The 21558-nt window shown below is 45.8% G+C and overlaps 1 protein-coding gene across 14 annotated transcripts in view; it reads left to right on the top strand.

The window, feature by feature from the left end:
- The first annotated feature begins 229 nt into the window (after nucleotides 1-229).
- Nucleotides 230-21558, top strand: part of TCF7L2 (transcription factor 7 like 2) — a 199559-nt gene continuing 178230 nt past the window's right edge. For 7 of the 14 annotated variants that reach the window (XM_003787163.3, XM_003787161.3, XM_012803633.2 and 4 more), the window contains exons 1-3: nucleotides 231-929; nucleotides 1178-1244; nucleotides 1455-1579. In XM_003787163.3, the coding sequence (XP_003787211.1) occupies nucleotides 741-929; nucleotides 1178-1244; nucleotides 1455-1579 (381 nt within the window). In that variant the 5' untranslated portion in view covers nucleotides 231-740. Of the gene's footprint in view, nucleotides 930-1177; nucleotides 1245-1454; nucleotides 1580-13401; nucleotides 13471-21558 lie in introns of all 14 variants that reach the window. The other 7 variants (XM_003787162.3, XM_003787160.3, XM_023511697.1 and 4 more) reach the window with 3 other exon arrangements.

The raw sequence follows: 21558 nt of genomic DNA, 5'->3' as shown, positions 1-21558 counted from the left end.
GCCCGCACTGCGCGCAGGCCGCTCCCCTTGCACACTCCTCCCTCCGGCTCCCCCTCCCTCCCCGCCCCTCTCCTCCTCCTCTTCTCCCTCCTCCCTCTCCCGGCGCCCTAAAGGATCATTGTTAGCCGCCCCCGCCCCGCCCACCCGGGCTGTTTATTTATGCACACGTCACCGGGACGGCCCCGCCCCCGGCATCTCATTAAGGCGAGTGTGTTCCTCTCGCCCTGTCAATAATCTCCGCTCCCAGACTACTCCGTTCCTCCGGATTTCGATCCCCCTTTTTCTATCTGTCAATCAGCGCCGCCTTTGAACTGAAAAGCTCTCAGTCTAACTTCAACTCACTCAAATCCGAGCGGCACGAGCACCTCCTGTATCTTCGGCTTCCCCCCCCTTTGCTCTTTATATCTGACTTCTTGTTGTTGTTGGTGTTTTTTTTACCCCCCTTTTTTTATTTATTATTTTTTTGCACATTGATCGGATCCTTGGGAACGAGAGAAAAAAGAAACCCAAACTCACGCGTGCAGAAGATCTTCCCCCCCCTTCCCCTCCCCTCCTCCCTCTTTTCCCCTCCCCAGGAGAAAAAGACCCCCAAGCAGAAAAAAAAGTTCACCTTGGACTCGTCTTTTTCTTGCAATATTTTTTGGGGGGACAAAACTTTTTGGGGGTGATTTTTTTTTTTTTTTGGCTTTTCTTCCTCCTTCATTTTTCTTCCAAAATTGCTGCTGGTGGGTGAAAAAAAAATGCCGCAGCTGAACGGCGGTGGAGGGGATGACCTAGGCGCCAACGACGAACTGATCTCCTTCAAAGACGAAGGCGAACAGGAGGAGAAGAGCTCCGAAAACTCCTCGGCAGAGAGGGATTTAGCTGATGTCAAATCGTCTCTAGTCAATGAATCAGAAACGAATCAAAACAGCTCCTCCGATTCCGAGGTAGGAAAAGCCCCCCGGGCTGGTGGGGGTTTTTAATCTATTTCCTGAGCCTGGCAAACGTTGCAGAAAGGGGAGAAATCGGGGCTGGGGGCGGCGGCGGGGCCCGGCCGGCAGCGTGTGCGTGCGGGGCCACCATTGCAAAAACTTGTAACCCTGTTTTCTCTCCCCCCCACCCCGCTGATTCTCTTTCTCCCCCTTCTGCCTGGCGTTTGCCCCCTCGCCCTCCCCTCTTCCACCCCTCCGGGAAGGCGGAAAGACGGCCTCCGCCTCGCTCCGAAAGTTTCCGAGATAAATCCCGGGAAAGTTTGGAAGAAGGTGAGTATGCCCCGCGCGCCCCGCAGCCGCCCGGAGCTGCCCCCTCGGGCCGGCAGCCCCGCGCGCCCCGGCCTCGCGCCCCGCTCGGCCTGGCCGTGCGCCGGCCCTGCCGGGGCGCCCGGCCCGGTGGGGCTGTTTCTAAACTGTTTCTCTTCGCTTTCTCCCGCTCCGCGCGGCCGCCGCCGTCCCCTCGCCGCCCCGCCATGTTAGCGGCCAAGAGGCAAGATGGAGGGCTCTTTAAGGGGCCACCGTATCCCGGCTACCCCTTCATCATGATCCCCGACCTGACGAGCCCCTACCTCCCCAACGGATCGCTCTCGCCCACCGCCCGAACCGTAAGTGCCTCCGCGCCCGGCCCCCGCCCGCTGCCCGCCCGGCCCCCGCATGCGGCCCCTGCCCTGCCCCCTCCCCGCCCCCCGCCTCCTCCCCTCCCTCCCCTCCCCCGCTCGTGGCCCAGGCAGCCCGAAACTCTCCAAACTTTTCTGCCTTTTGTGGACTGGATTTGTTTGCACTTCGCCATGTTCTTGCTTTCAGTTTGCTGCCTCGTGATGTTGGGGAGACCTTTCTTTCCAAGCAGAGCTTTGTTGGGGGAAAAAAAATCAGAAGAACTTTTTTGCGCTCTGATTCCCCCCGCCCCCTTTGGTGGTGGTTGTTTCTTCACCCTGGGAAGATGACTGTGTGGCTCTTTCTTTGCTCCCTCTCGCTCTTCCTCTCTCTCTTCCTTTCCTCTTCTGTGGCGTCTTGGGCTTTCCCCGGTTAACCCCTTGGCTGCCGCTGCGGGGCACTGAGTGACTGGGCTGCGCCCGGCGCGCGGGGTAGGGAGTGGATTTTCCTTCAGGCTTTGGACTTGGGAGCTGGCGAGCGCACAGAGCCGGGGGCCCTGCAGAAGTGCCTCGGCTTTCTCTTAAGGGAGGCTATTTATTTCGCCTTTTAGTGGCGGTCACTGGCCCTCGGCCCTCTTTCTCCCTTCTCCTGGAAGGTCAAACTTCCCAGGCTGGTCCCACTGCAAACTTGGGGGTTCTCAGGCGTCCTTTTCTTTGGCAACCCCGCAGGACGGCGGGAGCCCTGGGCGCTGTGGCGGGCTCGGCTGCCTGGCGCGCACTTTCTGCTGCGGGCTCTCCCGGGCCTGTCCGGGTGGCAGGGCTGTGCGGGGTGGGGAGGCCCCCGTGGCCCGGCTTCTTGGTTTGTGTGTAGATTCAAGGGCCTCCTCTGAGCGGACTTGATGCATTTCTAGGGAATTTTGGCGCCTTGGGGTGTATAGCCGGGTCTGCGCTCGCCAGCTTCCGAGTAGGCCCTGAGTGGGCCCTGGGGGACCAGAGACCAGGGTGTGAGGGCTAAAGGAGGTCCTGGGGGCGAGGGAGGCCTGGGGCGCCTCTCCATGAAGGGAGTGGGCCTCTGATCACCGGGCTCCCAACTTTGGGGACCCCAGGGCGGCGCGGGGTGTCAGGCTCCGGGGGGCGCTTCCTGCAGCGTGCGCCCCGCGCCCACCCCTGACATTTGTTAATGTGGCTCGTCCCCTTCCCCCACTGGCCTCTGCCCCCTGCCCTCACCCTGAACCCCCTCCTTCCCGTCCCGCTGTCCTTCCCCTGCTCTGAAAAGACTGAATTGAGTCTCTGCACTCCAGACGCGTTTGTGCCTGGCTTCCCGGGATTGTCATTTTGCACCTTCCCTGTGTCCCTACCACTTATTTACACACACCACTTTTGTTTTTTCTTTTTCGGTAACTTGAGGTAGTAATTTGAAATAATGCACCTACTGTTCAGCAGCCGTGGATTCGGTGCTAATGGCCGAGGGGCTTGCCGGACAGGAGTCGATCAGATCTACAAGTGTTTTTAAGCATTAAAATATTAACTATCAGGTTTAACTTGTTTTTTGGGGCCCTGGCAAAATGGCAAGAGCATGCTAGACCGGTCATTTTTTTATGGCTAGGAAGGAGAAATAATTATTCCCCCCCACCCCTCACCCCGCCTCCCCAGCGCCCAGGCTTCTGCGTGCTTGGGAAGCTGTGGAGCGCTTCGGCCCGATCCCCTCCTGCAGGGCCAGCTCTTTCGGGCTGCAGCGGCCGGGCGTTGGGCTTGCAGCTGTAGGGGAAGCACAGTCCTGTTTGTATTTTTCTTGAAAGCTTATGGGGCATCTTAAACCGGACTATTGGGCTCGAAATCGGAGTGTTCCGTGTACTAACAAACCCGACCGAGCAACATTCCAAAGAAACACTGAGAATTTCTCCCTCTCTCCTCCCCTCCCTCCCATACGACGGAAACCCTCCCTGGTATCATTTTAAAATCCACTTAGCCATCTAAAAGGCCATCTGAATATTGAGCTTTGATGGCGGTTTTCTCGACTGTTCAAACTCCCTGTCTCGACGCTGGCAGTCTTGCTGCTCCTTCTAAAACTTGAGCAGTTGTGTTGTGCTGTAATTAGGAAACAGGGAAATTGTTAAAGGCAAATAAATGATTTCCCGGAGCGAAAAGGAAGGCTCCCAAGGATCGGGCCCCTTTTGTGGGCATTACAGGAATAGAGGGCATCTAGTTATTTTAATTGTGGACGTAGCGGGTGGCCTTGTGCTGTGACATCAGATGGAGTCTGAGGAGACATTTCTGAACTCAGTAGGCAGTTTTAGTATTTACATGTCAAACACCAGCAGACATCTTTGTGTACACTGCCCCTTCCTCCTTCTCTGTTACCTGGGTTAGATTATGCACTCCAAAATTGAAGTTATTTATTTAGGCTGGTCAGCAGAGCAATGGAAATGAGGTCGGTAGGCTGTTGTGTGTCACTCCTGACGTCCTGGATCAGAGAGCCGGCTTGCAATTCCAGATTTGATACAGCTGCTGGAGCAATCTATAGGCAAGATAGCGGTCTTTCCAAGCTCATCAGAAATTCTTAGTGCTTTATAGTGTCTGTTTTTGAGGGCAAGGTGTGAAGACAAATTAGCTGTATGTTTTATTCTTTTCCGGTTGCTTCTTGGTGGTGCTTTTTGCTACATTTTCTGTTACTTATGAATGTACCTGTGAGCCTCTGCATCCTTTAAAAAGCAAACTCTCTAGAACCCACATTTCTTCTGCTTTTCTATTTAAGAATGTAAAGAATTAAGGAGTATCATTAAATCGGCTTATGATGAATAATACATTATCTCAAGAATAATGCTTTAATTGCTGAAGACGCCATAAAGCTTGATAGTAATAATTTTATTTTAAAACGACAAAGATGTCTGCATAACATTAATTTAGCCTTTGATACAGTAATAGGAATGGCTTTTAGAAAGACAGATTCAGATACAAAAATGCATTAAGTAAGGAGAGATCTACTGAAGTAGATGGGAAGTGTTAGAACTGCAAATATTAGAATTGTGGTAACCTTTGTATACTAAAGGTAAGTTGCTACGAGAAAGTAGTTTTACGGTTCTTTTTCCTCCTGGCAAACATAGGAATATGGTAGCTGCAATTCCAGTTAGGTTTGAAATTTCATTTTAAGGGATTGATTATTAGAGCCCTTGCATTTTCTTTTATCCAAAGTCATTTGCTTTTCAACTGTGCTATTTGCTACTAGGTCGAACAGATAAATAAGCAGCATCTTGAATTCATTTTTGAACTTGGAATCCAGCATTTTAAAGGAAATCAAGAGGGGCCTATTCTTTGGGGTTTTATTTAGCCAGGCAACTTCTCTTTCTGGTTTGTGAAAATGGATGTTTTCTGGTCACTCACACAACATAATCCTTTCTAATACAAAAGATTTAGACCTTGGAGTGTGAAGGGTTAATGGTGGTCCCTCCCTGTTGTCCTCCCACCCCCCACCTCACTCTTGATTGTTTTGACAACACTTTTCAAAGTGTGACATTCCAAGCCCCTACATAACAATGTAATATTACTGTAATTACACAGGTCATTACATTTTAAATAGAGAACAATAAAATGCTTATCGCCCTGAAAAAGAACAGGTGTTCTTGCCCTTCTTTGGTATTTATGCTAATTGTTTTTCATCTCCTTCAGAAATATTTATGGCGAGCTTGTTTAGATTTCAGTCTCAGAGCACCAGTTTTAATTCCGTGCTCATCTTTATAGGTTGTGATTTCATGTCTGCAGTATGGATTATGTGTTCAACATTCACCCAGATAAGTCGTACTTTAATGATTATAGATTTAATATGCCAGCCCTTTCCAGTTTATTGATACGGAAGCTTGCTGAAGCCCCAGACACAAACTCCTAGGCAGTTGGGAGCCTAAAGTGCTTTATCTGGAAGAAGTGTTTTTGGAAACTTCTGACTTGCTTAAAGGAAGTAACTTTGACTGATGTCCCTTATCTCTGATTTAGAAAAGATTTTGAAGAAAACATGCCCCCCCCTCCTTAATAGGAGGTTTTCACTTTGGTTTTAATTTTACTGATAGAGATTTCATGTAGAGTCACTGCTGGAAGTTGGTCAGCTTTCTATTTCTCAGCAAGCTGTGAAAAAGTTACAGGAAGGTTTCCCGGGCCTTGCTGATCAAGAAGGCTGTTCTGTTTCGCAGCGCTGCTTCACTGCAATTCTACACGCCATTAAAAAGAAAAAATACTTGGTTTAGAAAACTAGCATTTTAATATTTGCACCAGGGGCTGCCCTTTTGAAGATTATAGTAGAAGTCTTTCCAGGTTCTGAATGCCTCCTTTACATCGCATGAGGTGCCTGGGTGTGTGCAGAAAGTGCCTAGATTTCTTGGTGTGGAAATTCTGGTGCAACTTCTCCTACACTCGCGCAGTGGGTAAACTAGAAGGTATCTAAGAGGATTTTACATTTTGTCAGCGGTTTCACAACAGCCCCCCCCCCCCCGAATCACATTAAATATGCACTGTAGAGAAAGGACAGCTGCAGATTTTTCTGTGGACGCGTGTTTCTGGACCATGACTAAAACTCCGAGGACCTTTTCCCCAGCTGTCTGGAAGTTATGTGGAAGTTGGTTTATTGGCAGTTAAGTATGAGACAACCTGGATTTAGCAAATGCTCTCTCCTACACAGGAAGTAGATGACATTATATTGGGGGAAGGGAGGAGACTTCAGGCAAGGAGTGATTTACTATTTTTTTTTTTTTTTTTGTAAATCATGATGTTGCCAAATAAATAAGTACTTTCCAAGGAAGTAGGTGTAAGCTTTTTAGTTTTGGTGAGTGGAACTAGATAGTATCTTTGACCACATTTATAACTCTTTTGAGGTGACACATTTCAAAGTTTTGAAAAGGAGGGTGGACCAGATTCTCAAGGGTTTTATTTTTGAAGGGATGTGTGATGTGGGCATCTGAGTTTCTTCTGGGAGTGAATTTTGGCAACCCTGTAAGTAAATCTTCAACTCTGACTTATAATTGAGCACATTTGTGAAGGAAATGGTTAATTTTACAACCAAAGGCAAACTTGCACCTCGACAGGTCTGCTGAAAGAAATGTGCCCCAGTCCTTTGCTGGCAAGCGCGCCACCGGGTCATAAATCCACAGGCTTTATTTACAGCCCATAACACTTATGAATGTTAAGATATTTGACGCCACGTTGGCCTTATAATATTCAAGGTCCGCAGACATTGGCAGTAGCTCAAATTTCTCTCACTAATTATAAGCAATGAGATTGGGGGGGAGAGCCCAACGCAAATGCTGCCCTCCCTCCCTCTGCCCCCCCCACCCCCCCATCTGAGTTTACTGAGACAGACACCTCCCCTCCTTTGGCAGCTGACTTGTACTTCCTTAGGCTATTGTTATACACATTTATAAAGAGCACTTTCAGGAATGGAAATTCAGTGGGGGGCTCTGCACAAATGCCTTTTTCTAAAGCAAAGTTGCTCTAGGTGTTTGCTCCCCCCCTTCTGATTTCTCCCTTTCCTTTTTCCTTTCTTTTTTTTTTCTTAATTTCCCTTCCAAGCCTCCCTGTCTTTTTTTTTTTTTTTTTTTTAGACTTTTGCACTGCCTATTTTGTGCATTTTCCCCAGAATATTTAAAGAAACCTGATAGGGGAGACTGGTCTTTATACGATGTTCCACTGAGCTGGGAGGGTGAATGTCCACATCGCGTAGTGGGCTGGTTAACATGAGAAGTTACTCCTCAAAAATGTCAGGAGAGTTGATTAGAAGAATTTAATAGACGAGGAGGGGGAAATCCACAAATGCCCTGTCATCTGGGAGAGGAGGCAGAGAAGAGCAGAGGTGGAGTAAATGCTTGAGAAAGAGAGATGAGAAAGGTGAAGAGGAGAGGACAGAGATTTGGACCTGGGGGAAGTGAAATTGGGGATTGGAGCTGCTTTGTGGGGGAGGTGGGAGTACCTTGGGAGGCCTGTTAGGAAGGATATTGGTTTGCTCTGCAGGTGGGTTTCAATTCCCTGGTCACCCAAGGTGTCCTATCTTGGAACAGATAGGTTTCACATGAGTTACTGTGTAAGCACCTGGGGCTGGGGAGACTGGGTGGGGCATCATTTGTGGTTGAGACCCTGATTTGAGAGAGGAATTGTCCTGCCGGGTTTAATTTATGTTTAAAAAGTGGACAGTGCTGGTGTGTGTGTGTGTTGCACACTAACCACACTGTAAAGGGGGGAGTGTGGGATTCCGGGGCTGAGCGGCACAAGGAGGTGATGGCTGTGTCATTTCTGGCTAGATCTTTCCCTCCATCCACCCCAAACTTAAAGACCCAGGCCGAAAGGTTTTCCTTTCTAATCAATGGAATGCAGAAACTTACCAGCCCTCAGGGATAGATGTGAATCCCTAAACAGCTCATTACAAAGATGGGGCTGTGGGATCTTTGAACGGGTTATCAGCCGCGGTGTTCTTCGGTTTTCCCATGATAGGTTTTTCTTCCTTAGGCACATCTGATTTCGGGCTGGTAATTCAGCCCCGTTATATTTTATTCCTTTTGTCATGAAAGTAGCCCCCAAACAGTTCGGTCTGCAGAGGAAGGAATGGCCAGGAGTGGGATCAGTTCTGAAGGAGTTAAAATTGCTCCCTAAAGTTTGGCATCATGAAAATAAATTTGAGGCCTGGTAGGCATTAGCAGGGCACAGCACATTTACAGAGCTTAATTAGTACGAACTGTAATTGTTCATGGTCTGCCAGAAGAAGTAATGTTCAGGAAAAGTGGAGTCCCTCTCTTGCAGTCTTCAGTTTGAAACCGATAAATCACTTGCATATTTGTGTAGTGATTCAAATGGAGCTAAGACCTCTCCCATCCCAACATGTGGTAAATTGTAAAGTCAATGAATTGCAGATGTAGGCTACAGTGAGATTCTCTAAGACAATGCAGAATGAATGGGAAAGAGTGATGCTATAAATATTTACTGAGAAGATAACTAGGTTCCTTCGTGCTGGGCCAATTATGATGTACTAAATATATTAGTAAAATGCTTAAAAAATCGAGAGGATTTGTGTGGGTCTTTGGGTGGGTTGGTTTGTTTTGGAAAGTGAAATAAAAGGCACTATGTTATTGTCGTGTCAGTTTTATTAAGCCTGAATCACAATGGCATACCCAGGGAAGGGCTCATGAAACCCACATTAATGCAAATTAATTCGTTATGAGTTGCGGCGCTGTGACTGCTAAATGGAGTAATGATGGGGCATCATTTTAAGAGTGTTAGTGTAGCAACTTTTAATGAAAAATGCTGTGTTGGGAACATGTCTCAGCACTTCAGCCCACGTGTTTTTATATATGCTAGAAATATGTTTTGTACAAGAGAGGAAACTTGATTTACTTAATTTTGCCCCCAGTGTAGGAACTGTAATTATGTTTTGATGTTGAAAGAAAAGCATCTAGTTTTTCTCAAAAATCAACCCAGAAATGCCTATCGTTATAACCAAGTTCAACTGCAATTTTTTCCCTTTTTTTTTTTTTTTTTTTTTTTTTGGTGCAGCACAAAGTGGAAAAACAATGAATGTAGCATCCCCCCAAAGACCTATAGATAAAACTTTTTTGAAGCGATTTTTCCCCTGTTTTTTTCTTCTTAGAGGATTTTGGTCTCAGGCTATGTTGCAAGTCAATACTTCTTTCCCCCAATGTGAGTAGGTGGATATGTATGGAAGCTGTAAAAGTTAATGATCGTTCTCTGACTCATAGCTGATGGTTTCAGGTTGAGGAAAAGAAAAATTAATGAGGGTAAATAGATATTTGATGGAACATCGAGACAGTGGGAGAGATTGTTCTTGTGTCTAAAGGCGTGCATTTTGCTGCCGCAGAATTTCTGAGGGAGAATGCCAGGAAGGAAAAGGGGACGCCATTGTCACGTCGTTGTTTTAGGGTAGTACAAACGTTCAGTGTCTAGATCTTTGCAGGAAGGCTTAAACTGGAGGACCCACCAGCCAGTGCTGGTTTTCTTTTCCTCTTGAAGCTGGAGGCCCCCTTGGCACTTTTTATAAGTGCAGGCAGTAACCCAAAGTCCTGCTTAAAAGTTTATTTCCCATTAAACGTAAAAAGCTCTCAGCATAGGCTGGGGGCGTGGGGTGCTGGGCACATAATAGTCTGTAGTTGCTGCCTCAGCCCCCCAAATGACTAATGACCTAAGGAAAGGTCTTAGATACACTAAAAAATAAGTGTCACTTACGCTAATGACATGGAAATTGGACTTAAACTCTAGTCATGGTAGTAGCTACAGAGTAGTGAGGGAAGGGAACCACAAACCCAAAACCTCTTTGGGAATGGATTGATTTTTCTTTTTTTAATAACAGAGAAGGCCAAGTGATTCATAAAACTGAAAATAAAAGTCAATGCTCCGCCTCTTCCCAATTTAGCTGAATGAGTAAGCATCAGAAATTAACGTTCTTGTTGGAAGTTAACTTAGTGATGGAGAAACCACCATTGGGTTCCATTTTTTTTCTTTTTGGTCATCAAGGATGATATTCCTGTGATTAAAAAAGAAGCCATTTCCCCTTCCTCCCATCTCTATGTATCTCTCATGTTTTGTGTATCTGAAACATCAAATTTAGAGCCAGTAGTGTTGTTAGAAATAAAATGAGAGGAATGAAGGTAGGATGGTAATGAGGGAAGCGGTTAATTGTAAAATGTTGGTCTTTAAATTGTTGAGGAATTTCGCAAGCCTGCTGAGCACTGCCAAGTCTTCCTGCTTCCTTCCTCTGGACAAGTGAGGACCGGGGAATCTGGGGGTGGTAGAGTGGGCTTGCTTACTATAAACAAGCACCCAGGAAGGGGAAAGATTTTTATTGAAAAGTGCCTTGGAGTTCCATTTGGTGCGTCTCCTGGGCATTTCAGGGAGGGGGCCAACATGCTGATGCTGTGGCCCTTGTTCTGGTCAGAGTAGCTTCCTTGGCTGGATGTGGGAGTGCTCCCGGAGTGCTCCCAGAGTGCTCCCAGGAGGTGGCATTAAACTCAGATGTGCCCGAGTCCTCTTGCCCTGGATCTCTTCACCTTCCCACATCTTCCCAAACACAAAGGGTCAACCGCCTTCTTGTTTTCTGCTTCCTTCTATCTTCTAGAAAGAGATAAATGATTGTTTCAGTTTAGAGTGCCAAACGCTTACTGGGTATTTGTACTTTATCCTTGTCATAAAAAACCCTGTACTGAATGAGGCATCTTTGTATTTTACAGGGAAGGAAAAAGGAGTGGAAATGTGCATTTTAGAAAAGTAATCTTTGGAGGAAGAGAAGGTGAAAAAAAAAAAAAAACTCAAAGAGGAAACAAAAATTTTAAGTTCATGTTGCCGTAGCTGGAGGAAGTGAAGCTTGGAAATCTCTTCAACACTGGCTAGGAGGAAGGCGCTTACTTAGACACAGAATGAACTGCTTGTTCTGGGTGTGCTTCTGAGCTGATGGAGGTTTTTCTGTGTTGCTGGACACCTGAGGGAAGTTACGTTGCTTAGGGGGTGGTAGAATGTCGTGTGTGTGTGTGTGTGTGTGTGTGTGTGTGTGTGTGTGTGTGAGAGAGAGAGAGAGAGAGAGAAAGAGAGAGAGAGAGAATTTGTCCTGCAGATTTCTTTGCTAGAATCTTAAGGAACTGAAGCTGTATTTTTACTGTTTTAGTTGAAGCATTTTCTCCAGGGTTGTTGGTGTTCTTTGGGTGACGATGAAGGCAAGGATTAAGAACAGAACTGGACAAGTGAAAATTGAATTTGGATTAGCCACAGTCTCATTAATTTATTCAGAAGACTGTGACTATATATGAATTTTTTTTTTTCCACAGCATACCCTTAGTTATCAGGTGTCCATTCAATTTTAATTGACGATATAAGATTCCTGTGGTTACCCTGAGTACAGATTGCCTAGGGCTCTGCAGGGTTTGTGGGAAGAATAGCGGACAAGTTTCCATTAAGCTCTGAATTAGGCAATTGGAAAAGAGGCGAATAAAACCAGCTGAAAAGAGAGGGACAAGTTGTTAGTGTTGCCTGCTCTGCTTAGAAGGGAGAACTCTCTTCTCAGACAAGAGCTGCTCTCCAGCCAAGAATTTCAAACTCGCAGAGAAACCTGTCCCAGGCACAGAAGTTGTTTTAACATGATGCAGAATTGTCACAGTAATTAGTGCAATCTCCGTTTACTGACTGGCAGTTTTTACAAAAAGGAGAGGGGGACAAAAGGGGCAAATGCATCTTTCTTTTTCAGCGGTTTACTTTGGATGAATTGCTTCTGAGTGTGTTGGGGGAGCTGTGTGTGGAGGGCAGATCTTCAGTTGCTTTAGGGAAGTGCGGTTTATTATTCTGCTTGGCTGGGTGTGGGCATTTTTTTTTTTTTAGCCCCCTTTATTATACCATCTTAATTTTGATCGATAGTCTGTTTGTGGCAAGCAGACTTACATCTTATATATGTACTATTTTTATTTGTTTATTTGGAACAAATAAAAGAACATCTAAAACAAATAAACTATTTTTGTTTATTTGGCCCACTGTATCCAAAAAATGGATCCTTAGAGCCTTATCCTCATGAGCAATATGGATTTAGACTTTTTTAAAAAAAATTAAGTTAGGCCAGTTCTTATGTGAATTTCTGTTTCTCTTCTGTCTCTCTCTCTTTTTTAGCCCATAGCAACAACTGCATGATTTTTCTTCCAGGGAGCAGGATGTACATTATTGGGATCTGAAACTCACGTGCAGCCTAAGTCATGCTTTGTTCTAGTACCACAGAAATGTTCTGATAATAGTAACAGTGCTGTAGTGGTGGTGGTAATAGCAGTAGTTTGTTATGATAATACAGATCTGTGTTTGGAGATGCAGCTGATTCGTCCATTCCAAGGAGGGCAGTGGGCAGTGATTTTGCAGTAATGCATTCTTAGGTAATTGTTGAGATCCTGTAGTGATTCTTGTTCATGCAATAAATCAGCAGATGGTGTTTGTTCTCCCAGTTTGCAGGATCCCAAGATTACTAAGTATTATTTGGGAAAATGCAAGTTCGGTGAGGCATCTTGGCATTCCTTTCTATTTTGGGTCACCTGCTTCTTTGATGGGAAGGAAGGGGCAGCAGAGGCTTCGGCCTTGTGCTGGGCGTGTCTGGGTAAATCAGTGACTTACACTTGCTCAGTTGCTCACGACTAAGGGGTGGTCCCTAGAAAACTGGTGGCTCTCTGGCAGTGCCTGTTGGTTCCCTCTTTGGGGAAGTGTGGATTACTAGAGTGCGGGCTCCAGAGATGTCCTAGAACAGACAGCTTAGTCATTGTGAAAGAATGTATAAGGCATCGAGTGGCCCCTGAATTCTGTCTGACACATTTGTTTTCCCAGAAATAGAATTGTGTTGCAGAGCCAGGTCCCAGTTATTAGAAATATAGGGTGCGGGGGGCAAGGGGGGGCTTATACCTACTGCAGTCTCGCAGCTTCTCACCACTCTTTCTCTCATAATCTTTCCTCTCCCCTTCGTGTCGCAATTCTGATGACTTTTTGCAGCACACAGTTAATTTTTCTCTGGCATCCTGCTCAGCACACTGGCTCCCTTTATGTCTTCACGGGCATCCATCCTCCCTTCTCGTGTCACTGATTCTCTCTCCTGGCCACCCCCCTCCCCTGTTTGCTTGTTGAATAGGCGCTTGTTATTATTATTTTTTAAAACTTTACTTTAGATTGTTATGATCATCTTATCCATAGCAACAGTAAAAGTACACAGGTCTTGATTGAATGCCAAGGCTGCAGTTCAATCTAGGAAGGTTTGTCTGCTATTCATAAACTGCTTAAGATGTTTTCTTGTAGTTTGTGACATAAGCAGAACGCTTTGATTTGGTTTCTTTCTACAGCTCCATTTTCAGTCCGGCAGCACACATTACTCTGCGTACAAAATGATTGAACACCAGATTGCAATTCAGGTAGGAAACACAAGAGATTCTGAAGCTTGAATTGTCAATATGTAGGTGTCTTGTGTCTTTTATTCTCCAACCCTTTCCCCCAACTGAGAGGATGGTGGTGATGATGATGATGGTGGTGGTGGTGGTGGTGCTGGTGCTGGTGGTTGGTGGTGGTGGTTGACTCATTAGGGGGGGGTGGGAAGCAAAGAAGGAAGAGGAGCAGGCAGAAGGCTGCCAAAGTGATTTAGAGATCAGGAGAGAAAGAGAAGCCTGTGCTTGTGGTTAAAGAGTTTCTTGATCAGGCATAATGGGCACACAGACCCCAGCTTGGTTACTGTTTTCTGGTTAGGGAAGGATCTTGAACTGGGAGAAAAGTGGGGCAACAAAGTGTGAACGGGGAGGATCACTGGGGGAGGTGAGAGCAGCAGAGGTCATTCGGCTACCAGAGAGTTGTTTCCGGTGGATCAGAATCCTGTTAAGTGGTGCTAAGAATATCGCTTTTGACCTGATCATCCTGAAATGTTGATTTCTCTTGGACCTGTTGATATGTGACACTGACAGTGCTGGAAGGGAAAGGTGACAGATCCCAGCTTCTGATGAGTGTCCTGTTTCCTGCTCATGTAGTACTTCCATTCTTTTAAATCCGAAGGCTAAACAAATCACGGACTAATATAGACTCTGAGCTGAACCGATGCCAACAGAATGCAATTGAGGAGGGAGAGCAGACTAATACGATTTTCCTCTGTCTGCCTGGCCCTGCTGGGATGGATGTACCTCTTGGTGTAACTAATGGTACCAAAACTTCTTGAGTGTTCTGGTTTAACCCCTTGAAGGAAGTCCCTCGAGTTTTGCTGTAGTGTTAAAGTCTGGCTTGAGGGCCTTCTTTTCTTAGTAAGTTGGTGTTGGTTTGTTAGATCATTTACATTATTCCACGACTCCCTTTCTGGTCGAGAGCCCTTGCCGACAAGGTGCCTGTGGGTGGGTGGGGGCTTGCGGCGGTACAGCCACATTGCCTCTTTGTAACTGTGCCATTTCCAAACTGCATCTTCCTCCAGAAGACTTGCAGATAGCCCCAGGTAAATGGAATTATTCCACCAGTGAAAAGCATGAATCAGCAGACTTTTTTCTTTTAAGTTTGGTTGATTCATGGTATTATTTTTGTATTCATTTCAAGGCTACAGCAACTTATTTTAAAAAATATTTGAAGACTTTTGCAGTCATGCCATGATCTTCTTGTGGGTGTATCTTAGGGGAAAGTGCAGCTCTTGGTTTTATCCCTCCCCCCGCCCCAAATATTTTCAAGACTGGTGTATCTTCGCCTCTACCCTGCAGTTGTTCCTGCTGGCACACCGCCTGCGGGGCCTTCTTCCTCTTGGTCTGCATGGCATAGTTTCTTGCTCCCAGAAAGTGTTTAGATGTAGGGCTTGGTTAGAGAACAAGCCCAAACCCTAACTCTGGATGAATGGGTGGATGAGCAGACAATATCCCCAGGCCTACTACATCTCATTCCTGTTGCCTGGGGTGTGGGAATTGTTGAGGTTGAATAGGGTAGTGATCCTTATCTTGGTGTGGAAAAGCTGGCTGGGGCCATGTCACTGGGAGACCAGCCCAGACCAGACCAGCTGTTGTGTCTTTACACCCGTTGCTGAAGTGCCCCTTGTTCGGCTGAGCAGTTTGTCTTTCTCCAAACCACCTGGCATGGTGCAGGCCATGTGAAGCTCTTTCTCAGGAGGAAGATGGAGTAAATTACAGAGCTCATTGTCTGGAGGACTGAAACCATTACTATTCCTCCATGAACAGGTAGTATTGTTCTCCCCTGCTTCTATTTGGTAAGGCTTGATGCCCATGTGGGCAAACAGAGAGACATTTTATTAGAGGCCCGGCACCATGCTCGCAGTGTTCATTCTCCCTCAGTCTCTGCTTAGACCCGCACGGGGCCAAGCCACATGGCATCTAGCTGTAATTTTAGTTGGATCATCAAAGGATAAATTGCAAAAAACAAAAGAAGCAAAGGGGAATAAAAGGGGAAATCTCAGACAAAATGAAATGGGTCCCCAGGCCTGCTGGGCAGCTCAGCAGCTGAGGGGAGGGAGGTGGAAGGAAGAGGAGAGGAAGGCACCTCTCTGGTGTAGGGCAGGGCAGACTTTTTCCTTTCTCTCCGTTCTCCAAGGTAAGGCTAAGTGATTGTTGGGGCAGAATTTTCTTCCCTGGAAACCGACAACTGTTTAACCTTAGTAAATACTATATTTTGGTAGGAGCTATGCTTGCTACTCTGCTAAGCTGTATCCTAAAATAACCTCACATCACATGCAGTTCACACCTTTCCCCCTTCCATCCTTGCTGTAATCTGAGGACTTAGTTATGCTCACGGTTTGTATGAATGGTCTGTGAGTGTGATTCTGGAGACATGTCTCGTTCTGGTAAAAGGTTTAGACACAACCTCAGTTGCTGCGTTGGGATCCTTCCCACTTTTGACAGTCTCCTACCTCCTCTCTGTTTTGAAAAGACGAGAGTAACACAAATGGCCACATTCTCCCCACAAACAGGCACTACTACAACTAGAATGAAAATTAAAAGGGAGCGGTGCCTGTGGCTCAAAGGAGCAGGGCACTGGCCCCATATACCAGAGGTGGCAGGTTCAAACCTGGCCCCGGCTAAAAACTGCAAAAAAAAAAAAAAAAAAAGGCCTTTTAGAAAAGACATTTAGTTATAATATTTAATTCTGTTGACTTTTAAAAAGCTTTTTTGGAAGTGTAATTTAAACTTAGCAGGTACACAGATCTTTAGAGAAGTGAGTGAAGTTTTACATGTGAACCATGGAACCCTCACTTAGATCAGTATCTGTAATGAGGTTGGAACATGTTTTCTGTGAAGGATCAGATGGTAAATATAATACTTTAGGCTTTGGGGGCCATACAGTCTCTACTGCAACTACAGTTGACCCTTGAACACCATAGGTTTGAACTGTGCAGGCCCATTTACATGTGGGTTTTCTTCTGTCTCTGCCACCTCTGAGACAGGTAGACCGAGGCCTCCTCTTCCTCCTCCTTCTCAGTGTGCTCGACCTGAAGATGAGGACAAAGACCTTTATGATGACCCATTTCCGCTTAATGAATAGTAAATATATTTTCTCTTCCTTATGATTTCTTTAATAACTTTTTCTTTGGTGAGAGGCAGAATACGTTTCTGTCAACCAGGCTGGAGTACAGTGGCATGATCGTGGCTCACTGTAACTTTGAACTCCTGGGCTCAAGTGATCCTCCTGCCTCAGCCTTCCAAATAGCTGGGATTATAAAGGCATGTGCCACCATACCTAGCTGATTTAAAAAAAAAAAAGACAGGTTTTTTTTTTTTTTTTTAGAAATAGGGTCTCGCTATGTTGCCCAGGCTGGTCTCAAATTCCTGGGCTCTAAGAAATCATCCCACCTTGGCCTCCCAACAAACTGTGATTACAGATGTGAACTACCATGCCCTTAGTCCTTTGATTACAGACATGAACCACCACGCTCTTAGCCCTTTAGTAATGTTTCCTTTTCTCTAGCTTACTTTATTGTAAGAATACAGTGTATGATACAGTTATAAAATACGAGTTAATTTTATGTTACTTGGAAGGCTTCTAGTCAATAGGGGGCCATTAGTAAGTTATGTTCTGGGGGCATCAGAGGTTACACTTGGGTTTTTGACTATGTGGGGGGTGTCGGTGCCCCTGACACCTGAGTTGTTTGAGGGTTCAAGGATCAGCTATACCCAACTTTGCTATTTGTGGTTCAGAATCAACCAAAGATAAACTTAAAGGATTAGGTGTGGTCATGTCCCAACTTAAGAAAACAGGCAGTGGCTGGATTTGACCCCGTAGGCTATTGTTTGCTAACTTCTGATAAAGAACTCTTCCTTGTTCCTTTTTTTTCCCCAGTTATCCCCTCTCCTCTGTCCTCACTGAAAATTCTTACCATTGGTGAGTTTTATCTATCACCATGGGTTATTATTATTATTTTTTGGCTTTATATAAATGGAATCATACAGCATGTACTGTTTCATGTCTAGCGCCAGTCGGTGTTGCCTGTGAGTTTCGCCCCTTAGCAGTGGTTTGCACTTTGCCATGGCCGTGTAACATTGCAGGTGTGAGCCTGCCCCAGTGCATTTATCCCTCTGTGTTGGCTATTTGAATTGCTTTCTATTTTTTGCTATGATGAGTAAACCTCCAGTAACATTCTCACACACGTTTCCATTTTTGTTGTTCCTACACGTGGAGTAGACTTGGAGAGGTGTTGGGTAAATGTGTTTTTGTGTTGGCTTTTTGAGAGAGACTTGAGTAGTGGATTTCGAGTGTTTGCAGTGTCCTTGCAAAGTACTTGTTAGGGATATGAGTGATGCGCAGAGGAGCGGTGACATTATCTAGGCGTAATCAGACGCCAGTTTCGCTCAGCTCAGGTACAGGCCCCTTCACTCACTGGGTTGGTCTCTGGCCCCAGCACCTAGGAACTCCTCCCTCTGTCTCCATTAGCCAAGGAAGAGGCCCAGCTGGCTGAATCTGGCGAGGTGGACCCAAATTGAGGTGGAGCCAAATTGCCAGGTAGACCCAAATTGCGTTGTGTAAAAATGGAGCTGCCTCCCAGCAATTCCGTGCAGGTGATTGCAGATAAATGTGTAGCCTCTCTGCTGCCTTCCTGGAGAGAGCTCTTCCAGTATTCCTGCTCTCATTATTCCAACCCAGGATCGGGGTTATGATGAAGGTCACGACCCAGAGAAGATGTTTCCCTTGGTTTTCAGAAAGGCCTACTTCGGAACCAATTAAGCCTTTGTTTTAAGAGTATCTGGGCCAAAGGTTTGATAGTTTAACACTGAGTCAGATGTGATTTAGGAAAAAACTCCACATGCAGCAAAAACAAACCATGCCGACCTTTCTTGGTTGTTTTTCTTCTAAGGCATGAAGAGGTTTGTGCGCGTGCATGCGTGCACGTGTGCTCGCGCGCATGTGTGCAGAGACAGTGAGGAGAGGATCCAGAAGAAATGGACCATTTTATTTGTTTACACAGCTGAGTGGTGGAGACTCAGCAGTGGTGTTGTGGCTTTCTCTCTTGGTCTTATGCTTGCAGGTTTCCTTGAGCTTTACCCAAGTCTAATAACCCTTCAGCTTGGTGTTAGAACCACCGTGACTTGGTAGAGCTGCTGGACCCTCCCCTAGGGCCTGGGTGCTTCTTAGATCCAAGGAGACTAACTAAAGCGTGTTCTGACCCTATATTGGCCCGTGATTCCTGGCTGTAAACTGGCTGTTTAGTCTTGTTTGTTCAGGTTCCTGAGGTGCCTTGGCTCCGAATCTTGGTGTCTGAGTAGACCTTGCTGTGTGTGATGGACATGGCCAGAGATGAAGACCAGTGGATTTGAGCAGAATTTAAGACTGAGGAGGCAGTGTCTGTGAGGGCCCCAGTTCAGGTTTCTGATGGTGGATCTTGTGTTCTGGAGCTGTGCTCTCGCCCACCACGAGATTCGTGGCCTTTCTGTTTTCCTGAGGACTTGCTCTTCTTGGTTGAGTAGCAGATCCCATCTAGGTGGGGGGACTGCCAGGAACTAGTTCAATTCTTTTGAGACAGAGTCTCACTTGGTTGCACTGGGTAGAGCGCCCTCGTGTTAGAGCTCACAGCAACCTCTAAGTCTTGGGCTCAAGTGATCCTCTGGACTCAGCCTCCCAAGTAACTGGGACTACAGGAGCCCACTGCAATCCCAGGCTAGTTTTTAGAGATGGGGTCTCACTCTTGCTCAGGCTAGTCTCAGATGTTCCACCTGCCTTGGCCTCCTGGAGTGCTGGGATTACAGGTGTGAGACACCATCCCCAGCCTAGTTCAATTCTCGGTGTAGTCACTTCCTCATTTTTCCTTTTGTCCCAGAGCAGACTCTGGCTGTGGCATTTTATGTCCACTTTCCACAAAGGAATGAGGGGAGAGAAAGAGGTCATTTCGCTAGCCTCTGAGTGCCAAGTTGCTCTCTCCAGAGCAGCGGTTCTCAACCTGTGGGTCATGACACAGGAACAGTATTAAAGGGCCACAGCATTAGGAAGGTTGACCACTGCAGTAGAGGTTCATTCACTCGCTCTGGCGGTGAGTTTTCACTTAATTATCTAAGTCCACAACTTAGGATATTCATTCATTAAAAATACTTACTGTGTATCTACTGTGTGCCAGGCACTGGGGAATTTATCGGTGAGCAAAATAAACAAAAATCCACTGTTCCTACCGAGCTTAAATTCTAGTGATGTTTTAAATGCTGCTTTATAAATACCCCACCCCTCTTAGTCTAATGGAGTAGGTTTCTACTGCAGTCTAGGAGTTAACATTTTTAATCAGGGTTCTGATTTTTATCCTACTAAAGTTTGAGAACGGTTGCCTTAGCGCAGGGTTTTTCAGCCTTTTTAAAATCTTACAACACACTTGAACCTATAGTTAAACTTCCACAGCACACTTATTTTAAAAAAAAAAGTAAAAAAAAAAGGATTATTTCGAATGCTTTGAACTTCTTTCAAAAATAATTTAATTAATGGACTTAAAAAAATTTTGCAGCACACCTAAGATCCTCTCATGACATACCAGTTGAAAATCACTACCTTAGAGTTTTCTGAAATCGCTCATTTATAGGATTCTTAATCATTTTCACTTGTAAAATAAAAATTGAGGGCTGGCCAAGTACTCTTATCAGGATAACATTTTCTTTCTTTCTTTCTTTTTTTTTGAGACAGTCTTACTCTGTTGCCCTCAGTAGAGTCCTATGGCATCATAGCTCACAGCAGGCTGGGGCTGGGTTCGAACCCACTGCCCTCGGTATATGGTGCCAGCGCCCTACTCACTGAGCCATAGGCGCCGCCCGCCTAGGATTTTCTTTTTCTCTTTCCTTTTTTTCCCTCCTTCCCTTCCTTCTGTTCTTTCCTTTCCTTCTTTTTTTGCCTTTTTTAAAAATTTTAGGCAGAACTTTAAGCTGTTGCCCTCGCTAGAGTGCTGTGGGGTCACAGCTCACAGCAACCTCTGACTTCTGGGCTTAAGTGATTCTCTTGCCTCAGCATTCTGAGTAGCTGGGACTACAGGCGTCCACCACAACGCCTGGCTATTTTTTGGTTGTAGTTGTCATTGTTTGGCAGTCTGGGGCTGGATTCGAACCTGCCAGCTCTGGTGTCTGTGCCTGGCACCTTAGCCTCTTGAGCCCTTTTTTTGTCTTCTTGAAGGCCAGGAGACTGCCTTCTTCCTCCCTTCCTACCTCCTTTATTATTGCTTCCATCTTTCTCCCTTCTATCTTTTCTTCCATCCTCCCTCCTTCCCTGCCTTCTGTTCTTTCCTTTCTTTTCCTTTTTTCTCTCCCTCCCCTCCCTCCCGCCCTTCCTTTCCTATGGAATACATTGAATATTAAGCCATTTTCTTATTTTAGATGAGAAACTAGATTGCCCTTTGGTTCTGATGAGCTTTTGAGACCTTAATTTCTCCAAGCTTCTGCAAAGACAGCCAGATACTTTTGCAAAAGTCAAGAAGAGGCTTTTGTTTATGAAAGAGTAGCTTGGACAATAATGTGCTTGGTCTTAGGGGTCAGAGACAGTAATAGCAGTTAATAATAATAGCTGCTTATGTTTATAGAATCCTCCCAGTGGGTCTGGTATTGAGTGCTTAATGTGAATTATGGATTGATTCCTCCTAACAAATGGAGGGAAACCTGAAAGGTGTAGTTACTGTTTTTTTTTTTTTTTGCCGTTTTTTAAATGAGGAAACAGATACCTGAGATATTTCTCCAACGTCAGTTAGGATTCAGACCCACGCTGTCTGTAGAGAGACTAGTACTGCCTGGCCTTGTGATAATCACTGTCTGCTCAAAGTAATGCTCAGATGATCTAGGGGTTCTGTGCCCTAAACCAGTGTCTCCCAACCAGCTTTCTGGGTTATGTACATAGGTAGCTGCTGAACATACTGGGTTCTACTTCTTGAAGATCCCCATTCAGTGGATGGAGGCCAGAATTTCTGGAAGGCACAGGGAGAGCTTGTCAAGATGCAGATTGGGACTGAACCCTAGAGTTTTGGGTTCTGTAGGACTGGGGTAGTTCTTACATTTGTAGTTTTTTTTTTTTTTTTTTTTTGA

The sequence above is a fragment of the Otolemur garnettii genome, unplaced genomic scaffold, assembly GCF_000181295.1.
Source record: "Otolemur garnettii isolate 467f Iridium unplaced genomic scaffold, OtoGar3 scaffold00021, whole genome shotgun sequence".
Classification (NCBI taxonomy): Eukaryota; Metazoa; Chordata; class Mammalia; order Primates; family Galagidae; genus Otolemur; species Otolemur garnettii.
Note: the sequence above shows the minus strand (reverse complement) of the source record. Positions and strands in the feature narration are given on the sequence as shown.